At 38.4% G+C, this 19779-nt stretch overlaps 1 protein-coding gene and 2 non-coding genes across 3 annotated transcripts in view; all 3 read left to right on the top strand.

Annotated features, from left to right (window-relative positions):
• The first annotated feature begins 58 nt into the window (after positions 1 to 58).
• The window catches only part of SF3B3 (splicing factor 3b subunit 3), a 38664-nt gene continuing 18943 nt past the window's right edge, over positions 59 to 19779 (top strand). Inside the window, exons 1-11 of the mRNA XM_043438054.1 lie at positions 59 to 207; positions 3470 to 3605; positions 4759 to 5085; positions 5972 to 6144; positions 6729 to 6870; positions 9245 to 9357; positions 10745 to 10882; positions 11661 to 11764; positions 14522 to 14687; positions 15212 to 15307; positions 17581 to 17653. Of these exons, the coding sequence (XP_043293989.1) occupies positions 3536 to 3605; positions 4759 to 5085; positions 5972 to 6144; positions 6729 to 6870; positions 9245 to 9357; positions 10745 to 10882; positions 11661 to 11764; positions 14522 to 14687; positions 15212 to 15307; positions 17581 to 17653 (1402 nt within the window). The 5' untranslated portion in view covers positions 59 to 207; positions 3470 to 3535. The remainder of the gene's footprint in view (positions 208 to 3469; positions 3606 to 4758; positions 5086 to 5971; positions 6145 to 6728; positions 6871 to 9244; positions 9358 to 10744; positions 10883 to 11660; positions 11765 to 14521; positions 14688 to 15211; positions 15308 to 17580; positions 17654 to 19779) is intronic.
• LOC122421850 lies at positions 5368 to 5447 on the top strand. The gene has a single exon (XR_006263658.1). It is a non-coding gene; the product is annotated as a small nucleolar RNA SNORD111 (small nucleolar RNA).
• Positions 10429 to 10516, top strand: LOC122421849. The gene has a single exon (XR_006263657.1). It is a non-coding gene; the product is annotated as a small nucleolar RNA SNORD111 (small nucleolar RNA).

A 19779-nucleotide genomic window follows, 5' to 3' on the forward strand; every position in this document is an offset into this window, starting at 1 on the left:
GATGTGGAAGCAAGACAGAAGCAGTTAAAAAAGGTATATATACATTCTTCAGGCGCCCGTGGGGAACTTTATCCGTCGCGCGCCAACCGGAAGGTCCCTATCTTCGGGGGTAATGGCGGATGCCGGCGGGTTGGCGTAGTCTGTGGCTTAGGCCTTCAAGGAAACTGAGGATCTATTGGATATCTACGCCATCCTCCCTGCTACAAGGTAAGGAAGCAGCTTCCTGACCCCCTTGAATCCGGGGAGACGGAGAGCTGCTAGGTAGGGAGCTGGGCCGAGCCTTTGGTAGGGGTTTTCGAGGCAGCTTAGGCCCAAGAGGAAAGGGCAAAGGACGAGTAGGTGGCGGAGAGGGAATGCTCGGGTCGGCTTTAGGGAATCGCCTCCAGCTTGAGTTCACAGTGAGGGAACTACGCCTGGCTCAAAATAAGCTTTTTAGAGACTGTACCTTTTAGGCACTGGAGGAGGTATGAGAATGGCAGGAGGGACGGCTTCCCCTTGAGAAATACGACACACCGACGGCGTAATGGAAAGGTCGCGGGCCTTAAAAGTGTAAATAATGGAAACAGCCTTTGAAGTCGAGACTGTGTCGTGTTTATCCTTGGGACTTGGATAGCTTGTTTCCTTCCGTGATCATGCAGTGATGTTCTTTAGGCACATGGGAAAGGGGTGGAGGGAGCAATCACAGGTTTGTCTTCTGGTGTTTACAGACAACACTCCCATATTTCAGTCTAGTATGGGAAATAAAAATATACCAAGGTTAGGCCGTTAGTGGCTCCTGGTATATTATTTTGGCTGAACTTCCTCCATTACCCAAGATAACAATCGTTGGGGAACGTGATTTCTAAAGATAGTAATGGATGGCATCAGTTGTAAAGCAACTAGAAAACAGGCCGAGTTCCTCAGTAAGCTATGAAGAATGAAAGGTAGCCTGGGGGGCGCTTTTCCAGGTTTCAGAAATGGCCTGTGGTTTCCTCTATTTGTTTTCAAAAAAATTTCATATTTTAAATTCAGTCAGTCAGTCCTACCACATGGATCATACTGACAACATGATAGGGGTTTCGTTGTGAATTCTGTTGTTGATAACTGGAATTTTGAAATTATTTGAAGTTTTATAACCACAGCAAGATGCAAGAGAATAAGTTGTATCTGAGAGTCATATTTACTTTTTTTTAACTTGTTTTTTATTGAAGGATAATTGCTCAGTAGAATTTTGCTGTTTTCTGTCAGACCTAATCAGCCGTAGGTATATATATATTCCCTCCCTTTTGAAACTCCCTCCCGTCTCCCCATCCCTAGGTTGATACAGAGCCCTTGTTTGAGTCCTGAGCCTTACAGCAAATGCCCTGTCTATTTTACTTATGGTAATTTGGCCACCTCCTGCAAAGAGTTGACTCGTTGGAAAAGGCCCTGATGCTAGGAGGGATTGGGGGCAGGAGGAGAAGGGGACGACAGAGGATGAGATGGCTGGATGGCATCACCGATTTGATGGACATGCGTTTGAGTAAACTCTAAGAGTTGGTGATGGACAGGGAGGCCTGGCGTGCTGCGATTCATGGGGTCGCAAAGAGTCAGACACGACTGAGTGACCGAACTGAACTGAATGCATTTACTACTTTTTGATTGACAGCAATTGCCACACGTTCTCTATTTTTTACCCAGACCTTTAGCTGAGGACAACTTTCCTTGGAACGTTCTCAGTGTCTAAGCCCTTACGACTGTGTGTATCTATGTCTCCATGTGTGTGTGGTTTTTTTTTTTTCCATTTTTCTTTTTGTAGGTCATTTTTCAACTGATATTCCACTTCAGGCCTTTGCCTTCTTTCCCTGTGCTCCTAGATGAAAAGATGTTCCTTGGTTTCAAGTAGGAAAATGTGTATTTCTTAAGACTTGTTTCCAGACTGGAATATCTTTTCCTCTCTTTGGTAGCCCAGTGGTTATTATTTGTGAGGATGTTTATTCAAAGTTCTCTTTTCTCATTTAACAAAACCAAACTGATATGTTAATTATACGGTGATCAACTTTGAATTTCTAGAGATCCTTACCTTTTGTCTCTGAGTGAGGAAAAATAGGTGAGTTAATTTTCCAGCAGTAGGTGTGTATAGATGTTGTTTTTGGTAATTCTTTTATGGTAGAGATACATCAGTTTGCAGTTTTGAGTTCTATCTGATGAAAAGGATCCTTCTCTGTGATTGTGTACTCCTTTGGGGAGGCTTCCTCCTGAAGTGACAGTTAAGTTTTAGTTTTTTGGTGGTGAGTAGGTTTGAATTTAAAAATTGGCATCACTGACTCAAAGGACATAAGTTTGAGCCAACTCCAGGAGATAATGAAGGACAGAGAGGCCTGGTGTGCTGCAGTCCATGGAGTCCCAAAGTGGGACACGACTTAGCAACTGAACAACAGGTTTAAGTTTCTAGTAATGTAAATATAGAGCTCTATAAGAGATGCAGGTGAAGTATTTTGTCTGTTAGATTAGCAAAAGTCTGGTTGTGGAAAATTAGGAACTCACATTGCTGGGGGTATAAATTGGCAGAGTTTCTTTGAAAGGCAGTTTGGCAGTATCTATCAAGATTGCAAATGTGTAAGTCCCTCAGTCCAGCAATTGCACTTCTAGGAATTAATCTTGGAGATACAGTCATGCACATGTGAAGGACCTATATATGAAGGTTTTTCTTTGCAGCAGTATTCGTGTTAGCCAGAGTTTGGCAAGAACCTGAATGTTCATCTGTAGGGTTTTAGCTAAGTGAATTCTTATATACCCATTCGATGGAATACTTATCCTTGTATTAATACATAGCTGTAAAATAAAAATGAGAAAGTCTTTTATTTGTCGCTATGTCCAAGATAGGTAAAAAGATTTAAAAAAAAATCAGTTGCGCTATAATGTGAGTGTACAACGATCTTTAGTTAAAAATGAAGGCATAGTATACAGTATTAATATGTCTCTTCTTGTGCACACAGAAAATATCTGGAAGGACACGATATGACTTGGTGAAATTGATTCCTCCAAGAAGGAAAACTGAATAGCTAGGGAACGGGTGGAGTGAGCTTTTTGCTGTGCTTTTGAATTCTGAGCCATGTGAAAGTAGGTTATTCAAATAGAAGTAAATGTAGACTTACTTCGTTTCCATGACAATAAAGTCAAATAAACATTGTTGCATTAAATGGTACAGAGTCCAGCTCCCTAATGTTTTTTACTACTTGTGACCTTGGACGATTTATTTTCTTAGCTTAATTTTCTTACTTGTAAAATTAGTGTAATATCATGTACGTTATATATTTCTTGTGAGGTTAGAAGCAAAGTGTATAGTAGCATAGTGCCTGCATGTGGAAAGCACTCTTAATTATATACGTATGTTGTTACTCAGTAAGCCTTACTCTACTGGTTCTGCTGTCTTCACTAGATGTTCCCATACAGAAATATCTGTTAACAGTTTCACAGATGATATTTTTCTGCTTTTATGTGCTCTTAGCTTGCCTTGACTTGGTATAACCAAGGTCTGAATTGTGGAGTTGGGTGGCTCACTGTTACTGCTGCCATGTTCCTGTACAACTTGACCTTGCAGCGAGCCACTGGCATCAGCTTTGCCATTCATGGCAACTTCTCTGGTAAGTTCCTCTAAAGTTTTGTGTTTTTTTTAAAAAAAATTTTTTTTTTTTGACTGCACCTTTTGGCTTGCTGAATCTTAGTTCAGAAGTTGAACCTGTGCTCCCTGCAGTGGATGTGAGGAGTCCTAACCACTGGACTTCCAGGGAATTCCTCACATTTTAAATATTCATGGTTTTATGCTTCAGATTGGTTTTTCAACATCAAACCTTTTTTTTAAAAAGCAAATTATGAAAAAAAAAATTTAATTGTTAGAAAACATTGTAACTTATGTAATGCTTTACAGTTTCTAAAGTAATTGATCTTATCTCATTTCCAAAGAACTTTTAGAAAGTAAGGTGTCTTGATAAGTGATTGGGCATTGAGCAAATGAGAATGGATTGGGATGGGTAGGTGTGGTATATCAGGTAGGATAGGAGGCCATTTAGGCATTAGATAGTGAAGACTTGCACTGGGGCAGTGAGAATAGATAGAAGAATATGAGTTTGCATCCTGGGTGGCAGAGAAAATGACAGTAACATTGATAACAAGTTACTTGAGATCAGAGAGTGTGAGGAAGGAGGAAATTGGTTATTCTCAACATTTGAAGGTGATGATAACTCATCAGGGTGGAGATGAGTAGCAGGGAGAGATGGGTCCAAGTTGGCTTTTTATGCATTTGCAGGCGTTGATTGCAATTTTGAAAGCAAGTGAGCTTTTTAGAAATTAATAGCATATATTAGACAGCAAAACTTTGAAAGTTCTATGGGACACTACATCTAACTGCACAAAAAGTTAATATGAATTCTTAGAACAATAGCCTTAAAAATGGACTAGAAAGAGCCTTTAGTAGTTTTTAATTTTACAAAGCTAAATGTTACATGTTAATATCATTTGTAGACAACTCCCAGTTATGCTTATTGATGGCAAATCTTAGAAAAATTAGAAGAAGTTTTTAAAAACGCTTGAGTGATCATTTATGAAAAGCTTTTCTTTGATACCACTTTGTTAAATGTTTTAAATTTTAGGAAAAGGATCTTTTAAAGTAGAATAATTTAAAATACTAAGCCTCCAACTCATTTCATTGTATTTATGTGTAGTAGCATTTTGATCCATGAAGGTTACTTTTTGGACTAGTTTTTATTGTTCATGATCTTTATTTTGTGTGTCTTTCAGGAACAAAACAACAGGAAATCGTTGTTTCCCGAGGAAAGATCTTGGAACTTCTTCGCCCTGACCCCAACACTGGCAAAGTGCACACTCTCCTAACTGTGGAAGTGTTTGGTGTCATCCGGTCGCTCATGGCTTTCAGGTTGACGGGTGGCACGAAGGACTACATCGTGGTTGGCAGTGACTCAGGTCGGATTGTCATCCTGGAGTACCAGCCGTCTAAGAACATGTTTGAGAAGATTCACCAGGAGACCTTCGGCAAGAGCGGGTGCCGCCGCATTGTTCCCGGCCAGTTCCTAGCTGTGGATCCCAAAGGGCGAGCTGTTATGATCAGTGAGTGACTTACTCTCTTGGCTTTTCGATTCTTAAAGAAGCTCAGTTCAGAATAGCAATGCTGTCATCTTGGTAGCCTACCAAGAAATCACTCACCTGGATAAAATTTGTATCATTTTGGGTGTTTAAAGTTGCTTTCCCTTTTAAAACAATGGGGAAAGTTGTAACACACCTTTTCTACTTAGCTAGTTGGAAATGGGTCTTTTCCGTTTCTTTAACTGTAGCAAAAAGACCACGCTGAAAGTTTTCACATTATTAGACAAAGAGTATGGTTGCTTTCATCAGCCTGAAGTGATGATTTACATTCATGTCTCTTCTCTGATAAATCTCTTGAAGAAAACTCTGCATATCTGATCAGGCTTCCAGAGGGCAACCTTCTGTGACCAGTCACAAAATCATTAGATCTAATTCAGAGAACAAAGGTGGCAATTTATGAATTTTTGCTTAGTCTGTCATAAAAATTTTTGAAAAGTTAGTGGGATATTAAGATCCCTATTATGGGGACTTCCCTGGTAGTCCAGTGGCTAAGACTCCGAGCTCCCAGTGCAGACTTGGGTTCAATCCCTGGTCAGGGAAGTAGATCCCACATGTCACAGCTAAGAGTTCACATGCCGCAACTAAAGAGGGCTGTCTTACTGCAGTGGAGATCTTGAATATTGTAACTAAGACTCAGCAGTGCTAAATTTTTTTAAAAAAATTCCTATTAGAATGAGAAGGTTAAAATTTTGCTCCTGTCTATTTTAGTGTTAGCAAAATCTAAAGTTAATGCATTTGCAAAGGTTAACACTGGCTATCATTTAGAAAATAATTGTGATGTAAATTTAGCTGTTCTGGAGCCTCTGTTTTCATTATCTGGAGTTTTTTTATGTTTTGTCTCCATCCACAGGTGCCATTGAGAAACAGAAATTGGTGTACATCTTGAACAGAGATGCTGCAGCTCGACTTACCATTTCATCTCCACTGGAGGCTCACAAAGCAAACACTTTAGTGTATCACGTAGTTGGAGTAGATGTGGGATTTGAAAATCCAATGTTTGCTTGTCTGGAAATGGATTATGAGGTATATCTTACTTGCTCACAATTTTTTTTATTATTATTATATTCCAAATGTCTTTCTGAAATACTTTGGAATGTTTCAGAATTTACCTGACTACATGATAGCACTTTTGCTCTGATTTGAACAGTCTCCCTGAGTAAACAGGGTATTTATTGGGATAAACTCCCTGAAAAAAAGACGTAAAGTGGTATTTGGGATATTTTTTCATTGGGAGGTAGTGAAAGATGGGACATACCATTCTTTCCCTTGAGAGGAAGGAATATTTTCTGGTCCCAGAAATAGAAGACTTGGGTTCTTGCTCCCATTCTGCCATTTCTTAGTGTGAATTTTGGCAAAGCATTTGGCATCTGTGGACCTCTGTTTCCTGGTTTGTGAAATGGAAGACTCTTGATGCCCCTTTCAGCTTTGTTTATTCATTTTTTTAATAATTTTTACTGGAGGATAGTTGATTTGCAATGTTGTATTAGTCTCAGGTGTACAGCAAAGTGAATCAGTTACGCATCCACATATATCCTCTCTTTTTTACTTTGCAGCTTTGAAAGTTTGATTTTATGGTACTGACTAGTCTTTGTGCCACTGTTACCTAGGAAGCAGACAATGATCCAACTGGGGAAGCAGCAGCTAATACCCAGCAGACGCTTACTTTCTATGAATTAGACCTTGGTTTAAATCACGTAGTCCGAAAATACAGTGAGCCGTTGGAGGAACATGGAAACTTCCTAATTACAGGTACTTTTTTCTTAGATCTGCTTTGTACCATTTTGCTTGGCCCATTTTATGCCTAAACTTAGGAATGTTCACTTAATAGGATTTGGAAACTGTAATCAGCTTTCATTGTAAACCTGAGTGCCTTGTCTGTGTTTTGGGGAGCTTAGAAATTCATGTGGTGGTTAACTCTTACTCTCATGGGGCAGAGAAGAAAAGAACAGTCAGCTTGGAGTATTAATTTCTGTTGGTTGCTCTGGTGTTTTGATTGTAGTCAATCTTTCACTCTCATTACAAAAATTAAAATCTGGCTCTATGAAAAGACATGTTATGGATGAAACAAGATAAAACTGTCCATCAGTTTGAAAGCCTAGATGAAATAGAAATATTTTTGAAAACTGTCACCAAAATTGATCCAAGATGAAATTAAGAACCTGAATAGACCAGCATTTGTTTAAAAAATTGGGGCAATAATCAAAAGTTTATTTTCCTCAGAAGATTTAAGGTTCAGAGTTTTTAGGGACCTTAAATTTCTTGAGAGATTAGAAGAAGAATAAAAACTGTTGTACCACTTTAAGAGCTTAATATAACTTCAGTACCAAAACTGGGGAAGGACAGTAATAAGAAAAATTTGCAGCCTAGTTATCCTTTGATGGTAGATGCAAAAATCTTAAATTTTAGCAAATCAGATTCAACAGTGTTTTATGTGCATCATAGCAAAGTAAGATTTTTGTAGGAGCTCAAAGAGGTCCACCATGAGGAATCAATATTAGTTTGATTCGATAATAATTCTTTTAATGAAAGACTAAAGGACAACTGTATTTGTGGTATCTAAATTGTATCAGGCTCAGGTAAGATGGTGATCCAGTCCTTTCTGTTTTGAGTCATTTGCATTTAATATCTAAAATGAAGTATGTCTGTTGTTGGGTAGGATTTTAGAGAAGAAAAATATAAAACAGCACTTGTCTTTGAGTGTTAAATGTTAGGAAGAGACTATATATTAAACAGAAGCATTTTTTTAAAATGGATTATATTTAATTACTTGTTATAATGTATTGTGATACTTCTCATTTACAAGGGTTTCATTCATTAACCAAATGTTTGCTGCACCTCTATGATCAATATGTGCAAAGTCAATCTGCTGGCCCCTGGGACTGTGTGGTGAAATATTTGTTGTGGTGTCTCCTTTTATACAAGATTGAGTATAATGGTGAATGCATACTAGTAACACAAAAATTACCAGAGTGTGCCACATGCCGTGACAGCATGGAGGAGGGGTTCCTAACCAGGAAAAGGAAGGGAATGCATTAGAGAAAGCTTTCAGAAGTGCTCTCAGCTGAGGACTAAGGAATAGTTAGGAGTTAGGTGCAGTGGGGATGGAGGAGGAGTTTCTGTTGTGGACAGAGGAAACAGAATGCACAAAAGCCCAAATACAGGAAACAAACATGGTTCATTGAAAATTGAAAGCTCATTGTGGTTCAATCATTGGAGGTAAAGAGCTGGGGTGGAGGAAGCAGAAGAATAATGACCTGTTAAAGGTGAGTGTTTTAGAAAGATTACTTGATTACATTTTGGTTACAGAATGGAAGATAGTAAGGTCAGGAAGCATTTCCATTAAACCAAAAGAGATTTGCAGCATGAGGACTGCTGAAGAGGTAGAACCAATGTGGGAGAGGAGAGAATTGAAGCATGGCATCCTTTTTTCTGGTTTGTCTATTGGTTGATGGCAGTGTTCTCTATGGAGAAGGCAATGGCACCCCACTCCAGTACTCTTGCCTGGAAAATCCCATGGACAGAGGAGCCTGGTAGGCTACAGTCCATGGGGTCGCTAAGAGTCAGACACGACTGAGCAACTTCACTTTCACTTTTCACTTTCATGAGTTGGAGAAGGAAATGGCAACCCACTCCAGTGTGCTTGCCTGGAGAATCCCAGGGGCGGGAGACCATGGTGGGCTGCCGTCTGTGGGGTCGCACAGAGTCAGACACGACTGACGTGACTTAGCAGCAGCAGCAGCAGTGTTCTCTGAGGTCGAGAACCCAGGAGATGGTTTGATAAGGACCTTGGCAGTGGTTTATGAATGGATTCATTTTTAACCTGCTATGGAATTTCCATGTAGCAGTGTCCAGTAGGCAGTTGAATTATAGGTCCGAAGCTGAGAACTGAGTTCTGGGCTTGGAGCTAAACTTCTAGATGCCTTATTAGATATCTGGACAGGCTGAGATCACCCAGATGGTGCTCCATCCTTGTCTAGTGTAACTCTCAGGGAAAAGAAACACAGTGAATGTTTATCACCTTCAGGCACACTGTACCTTTAAGTTGTGCTGAAGGAGAGAAGGAATTAAAGATAACATTCATGGTTATGTCAAGTCATTGCTGGTTTTTGTTTTCTCTTGACAGTTCCAGGGGGATCAGATGGTCCAAGTGGAGTGCTTATCTGCTCTGAAAACTACATTACCTATAAGAACTTTGGTGACCAACCGGATATCCGCTGTCCAATCCCCAGGAGACGGGTAAGGTCTTTGTTTACCGTAAGAGAAGATATATTTATGTTGTGAAATGAACTTAATTTTTGTTAAGTGTTTTTAATGAAGACAGTAAAGTATTTTAGCACAACAAAACAAAATCTGAGAAAGAAAATTGAAAATCAACACGATTCTGTGTTGTACACCTGAAACTAGCATGATATTGTAAGTCACTTGTACTTCAGTTTTTAAAAAAGCGGATAGTTTTCATTCTTGACGAATCTATGAACATTATCAATTTGAAATTCCTGCAAGTTTCTCGTTTGAAGAATACAGGTGTATTCATTGGAGGTAAATTGTCTTTCATCCTCCCCTACCCCACCCCATCTAGAAGGAGCAACCAGTGAATTCCTGTATACCTTTCACTTAGATTCACTCATTAGTACTGCTTTGCTACATTGGCCTTTTCTTTCTTTTGTATCTGTTTTTTAGGCAAGACCGTTTGAAGATAAGTTGTAGGGATCATGACACTTTATGACTGTTCTTGTATTACCCTATTTTATTTAAGAGATTTGGGTATCCGTGGATTTTGGTATCTGGGGCCTCCTCAAACCAATCCCTTGCAGATGTTGAGGGATGACTATAATGAAGTTCTGTGTACCCAGCTTCAGTTATCAGCAGCACATGGGTAATCTTCATTGATCTCTGCTTCCTCAAACTCTTCACCCCAACTTATTTATCTTTTTAATATTAATTTATAGGTCCTGGGGTTAAATCTTTTTAAGACTTAGTTTATCTAGTACACTGATTCCATCAATTTTAGAAATCTGGTAAGATTAGCAAGTTAAATTTTTGGAGTGGTGTTAAGTAATTAAATTTAGTTGATCAGAAATTTATTAAGCACCTGATTGGCAGGTGCTGTACTTGACTTTGGGACTACAAAGAAGTATAAAACATGTTTTGCCCTTGAGAGAAATACAAAATGTTGGAAACATTTAAAAAAAAAAACACCAAAATCCAGCTGAGAGGGATGCCTTTTGGGATTCAGGCAAGTTGATACAGAAGAGGGATGATGATGGTTTTTTGGATAGTACTGTGAACATGTAAGAGTCTTATTCACAGCCTGAAATGATGGTTCTTTAAATTTCATGTCTCTTTGACATTTTTCTCTGGAGATAGTTTTTGCCTTATTAATCTGATCAGGCTGTAGAGTGGAATTGTGGCTTTATTTTTTTTTAACCTAAGCTTTATTATGTATTTATGGTAGACAAAAATTTCTTGGTTGGTAAGCTGCTCTGGGTCACAGCTTGCATGGAAAGACTCCAGGTGCCTCTAGGCATTTGGTGGCCTGTTTGATCTTTATTGGTAAGGTGCTGAATTCCGGAAAAGAAATCCTAATTTCTAAGATGTTGATTGTGTTATTTGACTTTGCTAGAATGACCTGGATGACCCTGAAAGAGGAATGATTTTTGTCTGCTCTGCCACCCATAAGACCAAATCGATGTTCTTCTTTTTGGCTCAAACTGAGCAGGGAGATATCTTTAAGATCACTTTGGAGACAGATGAAGATATGGTAAGTAGACCATGGAGGAGGGGGAAAAAAGGAAGAGGTATGTTAGTTCTTATTAGTCTAATTTGATAAAACTTGCTACAGTTTCATCTTAATTTTAGTTAAATAACTGTATTTTGAAAAATGATGGTTATTTAAGATTTACAGAGTGGTGTTAATAAGCCATTTGTTCAACTACTCTCTGAGATAGAAAGGATAGTTAAATTTTAAAAAACGGGAGCAGAATGCCTTAAAAAATATTGCTTAAGGTGTTAAAGCTTTTAAAGTTTGGAATTGGAATATGAATGTAAATTTTCTCACTCTGGTTAACAGATTTTTGGTCTGATTACATATAATGTGAGAATGGGTAATGCCACGTCTAGTGAATGACAAGAGAAAGCCCTCTATTCCTCCTGAAAACGCAATATACGAGATCTGTCACTTTTATCCCATGGAGGAGCACTGAGCAATTTCTTAGATACTTGTTTAGCTCAAGAGTTGGCAAGTTTTTTGTTTTTGTTTTTTCTTTTTAAGGCCAGGTAGTGAACATTTTCAACTTATGTTGTGGGCCGTGTGGTCCCTTTTTCCGCTACTTAGCTCTGCCCTTGGGGCACAGAAGCAGCCATCAGGAGTATATGGACTGCAGGGCTAGCCTGCGGACTGCAGTTTGCTGACTCCTGGTGTGGATGTGAAGGACAGGAATTTTCTTGCCACTTTATTACATTGTCTTATTATACTGGGCTGTCTTCCATGGTGTGGCTTCATTTACCTGCACACTAGAATCTTTCTCTTTCCATTCCAGGTTACTGAGATCCGACTCAAATATTTTGATACTGTGCCTGTTGCTGCTGCCATGTGTGTGCTTAAAACAGGCTTCCTTTTCGTAGCATCAGAATTTGGAAACCAGTGAGTAATCCTTTTATTACCCCATTTCACCCTGGTTACTATAAAAGTTGACGGAAGAGAGGTAGTTTCAAGGCCTTGTAGCTTTTCCTGAGAATATTTTAGATCCTTCAGAAGTTTTGCCTTTTTCCCTTTTATGCTCTTTCTCTTGATGACTTCCTCTATTTTCGTGGTTTGAATCAATATCTGTGGATAGCTGCAAAAAGTAGTTTTAGAAGTAATCTCTCCTGAGCTTTTTGTTGGACATTTCATTGAATAAATACTTGCTGAACTACTTAGTATTACGTAGATGTTCCATAGACACTTCACTTGTACAAATCTGAAGTTGAAACTCATTAGTACCTACAGCAGCTTCCCAGCCATGTCACCAGTCTTTCCAACCTCACTATTTCATTTTTTTTTTAACGTTCTTTTCCGTTATGATTCATTTTAGGATGCTGAGTTTTGTTCTCTGTGCTGTCCATCATGACCTCTGTTGTTTACATAAAAGCTTACATCCACTCATCCCAACCTCCTACCTCATCCCTCCCCAGCCCACTCCACCTGGGCAACCCCAGTCTGTTCTCTGTTTTTCTGTTTCATAGATAGGTTCATTTGTGTCATATTTTTAGATTCCACGTATAAATGATACCGTATGGTATTTGTCTTTTTCCTTTTGACTTCACTTAGTATGATGATCTTGAGTTGCATCCATGTTGCTGCAAATGGCTTATTTTGTTCTTTTTTATGGCTGAGTAGTATTCTGTTGTGTGTATTTATATACACCACATCTTTATGCGTTCATCTGATGATGGATGTCCAGGTAGTTTCCATGACTTGGTTTTGCCGTCCTCACTATTTCTGTTAATGTCTTACGGGCCAATTCCAGCAACTTGAGCGTCAAGTCTCGATTTTGCTGTCTCTACAGCTTTCATTTGAAAGTCAAGTTGATTATTACTTTTGTATTCCTTTTTTGTGGTACTAGTCTGAATTCGTTCCGTAATTCCTTATTGCAGTTCATTGTCCTGTAAAACTCAACCTTTATAGAGGGTCATCTCTTTAAGCAAACAAGACACAACCCTGATGAAAGCGTTTCCTCATCCCTATGTTACAGTCTTTGATGGCTTTTCATAGACAAATGAATTAACTCTGAACTCTACTCTGGCTTTGAATTTAAAACCAGTATTGAAGACTCCAGATTGCTTATGAATTGAGATGCCATGGTCTTGCTTTCTAGTTCAGGTTTTGCCAGTGCATGCAGAACACTTATCTAATGCTATTTCTGTGTAATGAAAATGAAAGTGTTGTCTAGAATTCTGTGATTCTATTCCAGTTTTGCCATTTCTACAGTTGTTCTCCCTTTCTTTATGTCCTTAACTCATCCTCATAGAACTTATTCCAGTTGTCTTTTTATTATTCCTTTTCCCAGTTTATACCTGTTTTGTCTCACTTTCTACAACTTAGCCTACTGTTACGAGTATTTTCACCCATTTCTAATTTTTTAGTTTTCTTAACAAGGAATTTCCATTGTAGAGAAGTTAGAAAAGTGCATGTAAACAAAAGTGAAAGTGAAGTCGCTCAGTCGTGTCCCGACTCTTTGCGACCCCATGGACTGTACCTGCCAGACTCCTCCATCCATGGGATTTTCCAGGCAAGATTACTGGAGTGGGTTGCCATTTCTCTCTCCAGGAGAGAGACATTTGTAAGCAAAAATGTCTCTTGTAATCCTTCTGCCCAAAGATACATGTTTTTGTGTGTAGCCTTCCTGTGTGTATATATATTTCAATGTTTGTATAAAAATTATAGTGTATAGTGTTTTGTAAGTTATGTATTTTTATACAGTAGTGAATAATAATAAATATTTTTCTTTATTAATAGGTTTTAAACATTCATTTTTTTAGCACCCATTATCTCTGTTTTGGTGGTAAAATAGGTATAACATAAAATTTGTCATTTTAACATGTTCAATTTGGTGGCATTAATTACATTTGCAGTGTTGTATAACCATTGCTACCATTTTCCAAACTTTTTTTTATCACTCCAGACTGAACCCATGTGCCCATTAAGGAATAGCTCCTCATGGCCCTTTCCCTCAGCCCTGATGACTTAAGTGCGGTTGGTCACACATTCACTCTTTCTGTCTGGCTCATTTTATATAGCATATTTTCAGAGTTCATGTGTCAGCTTTATATTCTTTATCTGTGAATAATAACCCACTATATGTATGTACCACGTATTATTTATCTGTTAATGGACACTTGAGTTCTTTCTACCTTTTGGCTGTTAAGAATAATACCACATTGGATGCTGGTGTGCAAATATCTGTTTTAGTCTTTGTTTTAAATTCTTTTGGGTATGTATCCTGTTCTTAAAGATATAGAAAACCCTAGTCAATAAGCAGAGATCTCAAACTGTAGATACTGACTCAATATTAAACTGACTTATGAGCATTATGTTGATGGCAAACATCTCAAGAAAAAGTACTTTTTAAATGCTTATTGGCTTTTTTCCTTCCAGTTTTACAGAGATAAAATTGACATAGCACTGTACAAGTTTAAGGTGTGCAGCATAATGATTTGACTTATAGATCATGAAATGGTTACCACAGTTCATGTCATTTGGTACATTAAAGAAATAGAAAAAAAAATTTTTTTTCTCATGATGAGAATTCTTAAGATTTACTCTCTTGACAGCTTTCATGTATAACATATGGAAGTGTTAATTATATTTATAATATACATCAGACAAAATATTTTACCTGAAATCTTTGCTTCTCCCCAGTTACTTATATCAAATTGCACATCTTGGAGATGATGATGAAGAACCTGAGTTTTCATCTGCCATGCCTCTGGAAGAAGGAGACACATTCTTCTTTCAGCCAAGACCACTGAAAAACCTTGTGTTGGTTGATGAATTGGATAGCCTCTCTCCCATTTTGTTTTGCCAGGTGTGGATCTTTCCTGTCACTCCTTAATGAGCAGTGTTAACCAACTGTTTTTGAATATGAATGAGTTTAAAGTTTTAATTTCAATTAACCTCATAGTCAAAGAGGTTCAGTAGCATGTCCATGGACTCGCTAGAGTACAAGGGTGAAACAGCTGAAGGCAATTGGGGAGTTAAAAAGCTTTACATAAATCCTTTGGCATAAAGTGGTTAAGACTTTGCATTTCTACTGCAGGGGGCACAGGTTCCATCCCTGGTTAGAGAACTAAGATCGCACGTGCTGTGTGACCAAAAAAAGGAACTGATAAAAGCTTTGTTCTTAAAACTTGCTGCTTCAAACTGCTTGCTTTTTGGGACATTGGGTCTTTTTTTTCACTCCGTGTGCCAGTAATATTTAATACTACTCCATGTGTAGTAATATTTAAGCCTAATAAAAACTAAAAAAGTGATTTGTCCCCCTGAGAATAATCAAATTTGTGTGTAGAAAAGTAGCACAAGTAGACATTTCTCCCGCTTTTCTTTGTGCAGATAGCTGATCTGGCCAATGAAGACACTCCCCAGCTATATGTGGCCTGTGGTAGGGGACCGCGGTCATCTCTGAGAGTGTTAAGGCATGGACTTGAGGTAAGATTGGAATTTCTAGATCATATGCAGGGTTTGGAGGGAAGCGCTGGCAAAGCAGCCTAAGGCTTTATTCTGATGAGATCGAAGATGTATTCATTGTTTATATGAAACAAAAATGTTTTCTTCTTCACCTGTTTCCATAAAGTTTACAGTTTAAATTTCCTAATCTTTAACATGTTAACACAATAGGCACTTTAAAAATTTGGCAAATGGATATCAAAGGGGAAAAAAGAAAAACAACTATTAGTTCCAGGTTCACGCGCCACGATGTGTAGGTTGAGAAGTCTGCATGGCACATTTTATTGCATCTCATTTTAGTCTTGATCTTTCTGCATAGTTTTTAAATACTTACACTTTTAATTATGTTAAATACAGTATATATATATTTATATCTTACTAAGTTTATTTCTTGTTACTCTGTGTTTTTAAGTCGTACAATTCTTAATGTTTTTGCAGTATACCTCCACAGTGGGTGGATCAGAATTTATTTAATGACTCCTTTATTGTTGGACTTTTTAGGTGAAATGGACACTCAAAATTATCTTCTCAAATCCCATATCCTCTTCTCATCATGGTTCTTGTGTTGATGCCTTTTAGCAAGCCTTGGGCTTGATTTTGTTAGGAATAAAATAAATCTTCCTATGGCAGTTACTTTTAGTAGTTGGGGTTGGCAAACTCCAGGCTCTTAAAAGGCCCACTACCTGTTTTTTGTAAATTTTTATTGGAACACAGGCAAGGTGACCTTTGTTTTGAATTTTGGCTCTACTTAATAGCTGTTACTAAGCTTTTGTTTCCTCTTCTGTAAAATGGGCTTAATAGCATCTGCCTTAAAGATTGCTGTATGAATTAAATGAGAATGCAAAAGAAGCACTTGGTCAAGTTCTGGCTTATAGTAACTGTTTAATAAATGTTAGCTATTAATATTGCCATCTCAGGGGATTTAAAAAGTTTTGACTGCCCAAATATGCATCAAGTCACCAAAATTTCAATGATTTGAATCTAATTTAGACCAATAGTTCTTGATAAGTTACTTGCTGCTCATTGGATCCCAGTGATCATCTGGTGAAAGTAAGTACTTAAACACAAAAAAATGCATACATGCATTAACAAAACTTTGTGTATGGTATTGGGAGATAAAGAACCTGATGAAGAATCATTGTTTTTGAGTCCTCTGTTGCCTCCTGATTTTTTCTAATTCTATTAAAAAAAATCTGTGTTATGCAAAAGTATTTTTTATTAAATTGTTGGGCATTGCTTTGTTCCCGTGTATCTATTTGTGGAATCTTGTTCGGCTGGATTATGGTCTCAGCTGAGCAGGATCACTGTCAGGTAGTGCAGCATATTGACATTTATGTTTTATTGATCGCGAAGATTTCCGAGACTGTCCTGTACCATGATCAGGTACTCCTGCTACCATTGCATCAATAAACCAACAAAGGATAAAATGCCTTTCATATATATTCTTGAGTTCTTCCTGTAAAATGTAGTTCCACTGTTCAGTTGTACAATATGATAGGCTGCCTTTTTATCTTTAGATCATTTAAAAATATTTAATAAAATTTTTATCTTAGATGGTCTTAGATTTGAAAAATTGCAAGGATATTATAGACAATGTTTAGTCCACATCTTGTTTTCTCCTCTAGATCATTTTGAGTTTATCTTATATTTTTTATTTATTCTTATTTGAGAGTCTATACGACATTCAGAGGATTCTTGACTCTGATATTAAAGGGCATAAAAATCTAGTAGGAAGGACAAAACAGTTCCTCAGATTACTTTTAGATAAGTGTCCTAAGAGGTGATGGTTGTGATTCCTATGAGAATTTATAGGAGGGAGAGATGACTGTCAGCCCAGAAAATAAGGGAAGATTTTTTCTGAAGGATGTGGCATTTGAATTGTTATGTGAAGAGATATGGAATTTCGCCTTAAGGGAGCAAAGCAAAGGATGCTAATTGAGATGGACTGTTTCATTCCCACATGCTTGCTTTTTGTGGAGGATGCAGGCATGTTACACTCAAAAGGAAGCATTTGGCCGTGGCTGCAGCAGCTGTCCTAGATGTTCCATCACCTCTTGCTGAAGTCAGTTTTGACAGTTGACAGTACTTCTAGCCTTTTGGTCCTTAATGCTCTGTTTGACTAGTTGGTTCCAGTGTTTAATCCAGTGTACATGTGAGCACTGCTGTATTATAGGGACTGTATTATCTAGTGTGATTGTAAGCAAGGAGCTGAGTTTCAGGCTCACTGGGTCTGTGGTTTGTCTCCTTCCCGTCAGGTATCAGAAATGGCTGTCTCAGAGCTACCCGGTAACCCCAATGCTGTCTGGACAGTGCGTCGGCACATTGAAGGTAAGCAGCCCTTTCCCAGAGGTCTGAATGAGGGTCCAGGTGCCACTGACAGTAGAAGCTTAAGAGGCTGCATTCATAACACTTCTGTGTCACTTCATATACGAGAAACTTTTTTGACTCAACACTGTTTTTGAGGCTCCCAATCAAGATGCTTTCACTTACTACATTTTGTACACAAGGGTAAGAGGCACACAGGGTGGCTGTTCATACTCAGTACTTAGACACTTCAGTATCATAGATAGAGCTGTCAAATATCGGTTGTTTAACTATATTCATCATTAAGGGACTCTTTCTATATGTTAGAGGTATGATGTAAGGAAAAGTTTTGGCTTCTTCTACGATGTTTTCTCCTGTTGTGTTGAAATCACAGTGAAATTGAAGGTATTCTGGATGTTAAGATGTTAAGAGGATGTTAAGGATGTTCTGTTCAATAGGTATAGTAGTTGTTCTTAAGGGAAGTGGAGGTTGATTGAAGCAGAATTTTAGGGTGAGTGGAAAAGGAGGAATGGAAGAAAGAGGAAGTCTGAGCTCCTGAATAAAAATGGTCACCTCATCCTAAAAATTTGAAAGTTATGTGAAAATGCATATTAACGCAATAGCAGAAAACTCTTGTGACAACTGAATTTCAGTCCCTTAGAAATAAAACTCAGTTCTCATTTTCCCTTTGATTCTTTGGGGTTGTGGGTCATTTCTATTCCTAGACCTCATTTTCCTCTTGTTCCCTCAGGAATGTGAAACTGGCCAGAATACAAAGCTTTTTCAAGAAAACAGCTGGGAATCTTCCTGCTTTTTAGATGTTTTGGTTGTATGGAGCAAGTTTAAGGGAGCTGGGAAATGTGTAGGAGGGAAACCTCTTTCCATTAATAGAATACACAGTGAATTTTATCTTCATGTGGGCATTGGAATCCTATCTGAGTAGAAAGAAATAAGTGAGTAGGAAATCAGTAGGTTCATTTTAGCTGAGAAGGTATTTATTAGATGATTGGTTTTGAAAGATTTCCCCAGTTTTGTATTATTTTCATAAAGTGGTCATAAACTGGTCAGTGTTGATGTTCACCTTTACCTTGGGGGCTGGTTGATATGAAGGCTCTAGACTGTTTGAATTAGAAAGAGCCTTTGTGATAAAACCTAGTGTGCTCCTTTTTTTGGTTTATTTTTTGTTCTGACTTATTAAACTTATTGTAAAATCGATTTAGATTTGCAGGAAAGTTACCCTTCATTTTTTTGCAGGAAAGTTATCCCTCATTTTTTTTGAAGAAAGCTGAAAATCACAGATGTTGACTGTCTCAAGATAGAGCACATAGGTAATAGAGACTGAAAGCTTTGTCTCCCGAATCTCAACCCAGTGTTCATTTGACTAAGTGAGTCTGGGTCATGTTGGTTTACTAGGACAAGTTCAGTATTCTCATCCTGCTGCTTTGTAATTAAGATAGGATTCTATTCTCAGAGCATGTGTCATCTAAAAAAGAAGTATACAAAACTGTTGTGTGTTCTGGTATGATAAGACACGTTGTTGCCAGGAGGGGATAGAGGAGAGGGAAGAGGCATGTGTTTGAGAACCAGGAAAGGCTTTGGGGTGATGTTTGATAAGTTAGAGGTGAGCGGTATATTGCCTGATGGAGCTTGTCGGTAAAATGTTTTCCTCCTCTAAATACCAACATCTAGGAAACTATTAAATCCTGATAAATTTTACTCTTTAGGAACTATAATTTGGGTTTTCACCCATAAAAGAGGTCAAGTTCTCTCAGTTCATTCTCTTTCCAGATTTCCTAAGTTACTATTCCACATGTGCACACATGCTGCAGTCTTCCAGGCAACTACTAACCTTGGCTGGTACTTGGTGATGCACACTACCAATACCAAGCCTTTTTTTCTCTTCCACAGGTGGCTGGTGGAGGTGCTGATCACCACAGGTGTGTACCTACTGCTAGGGCCTACCGTGGGGTCTCAGTTTGCCCAGGGAGAGGGAGTTGCACAGAGTATTGAGGCTGCCCTGATAGCACCTCTCAGAGGGTAACTTAGCAGTGTGCTGTCCGTGTGCACTGTATATGCACGCCCATCTGCCAGTGTGTGAGGTGGTCAGAGGCAGGGGTCACTTTCTCCACAGAATGTAGAACCTAGGACTG

The sequence above is a fragment of the Cervus canadensis genome, chromosome 18, assembly GCF_019320065.1.
Source record: "Cervus canadensis isolate Bull #8, Minnesota chromosome 18, ASM1932006v1, whole genome shotgun sequence".
Lineage (NCBI taxonomy): Eukaryota > Metazoa > Chordata > Mammalia > Artiodactyla > Cervidae > Cervus > Cervus canadensis.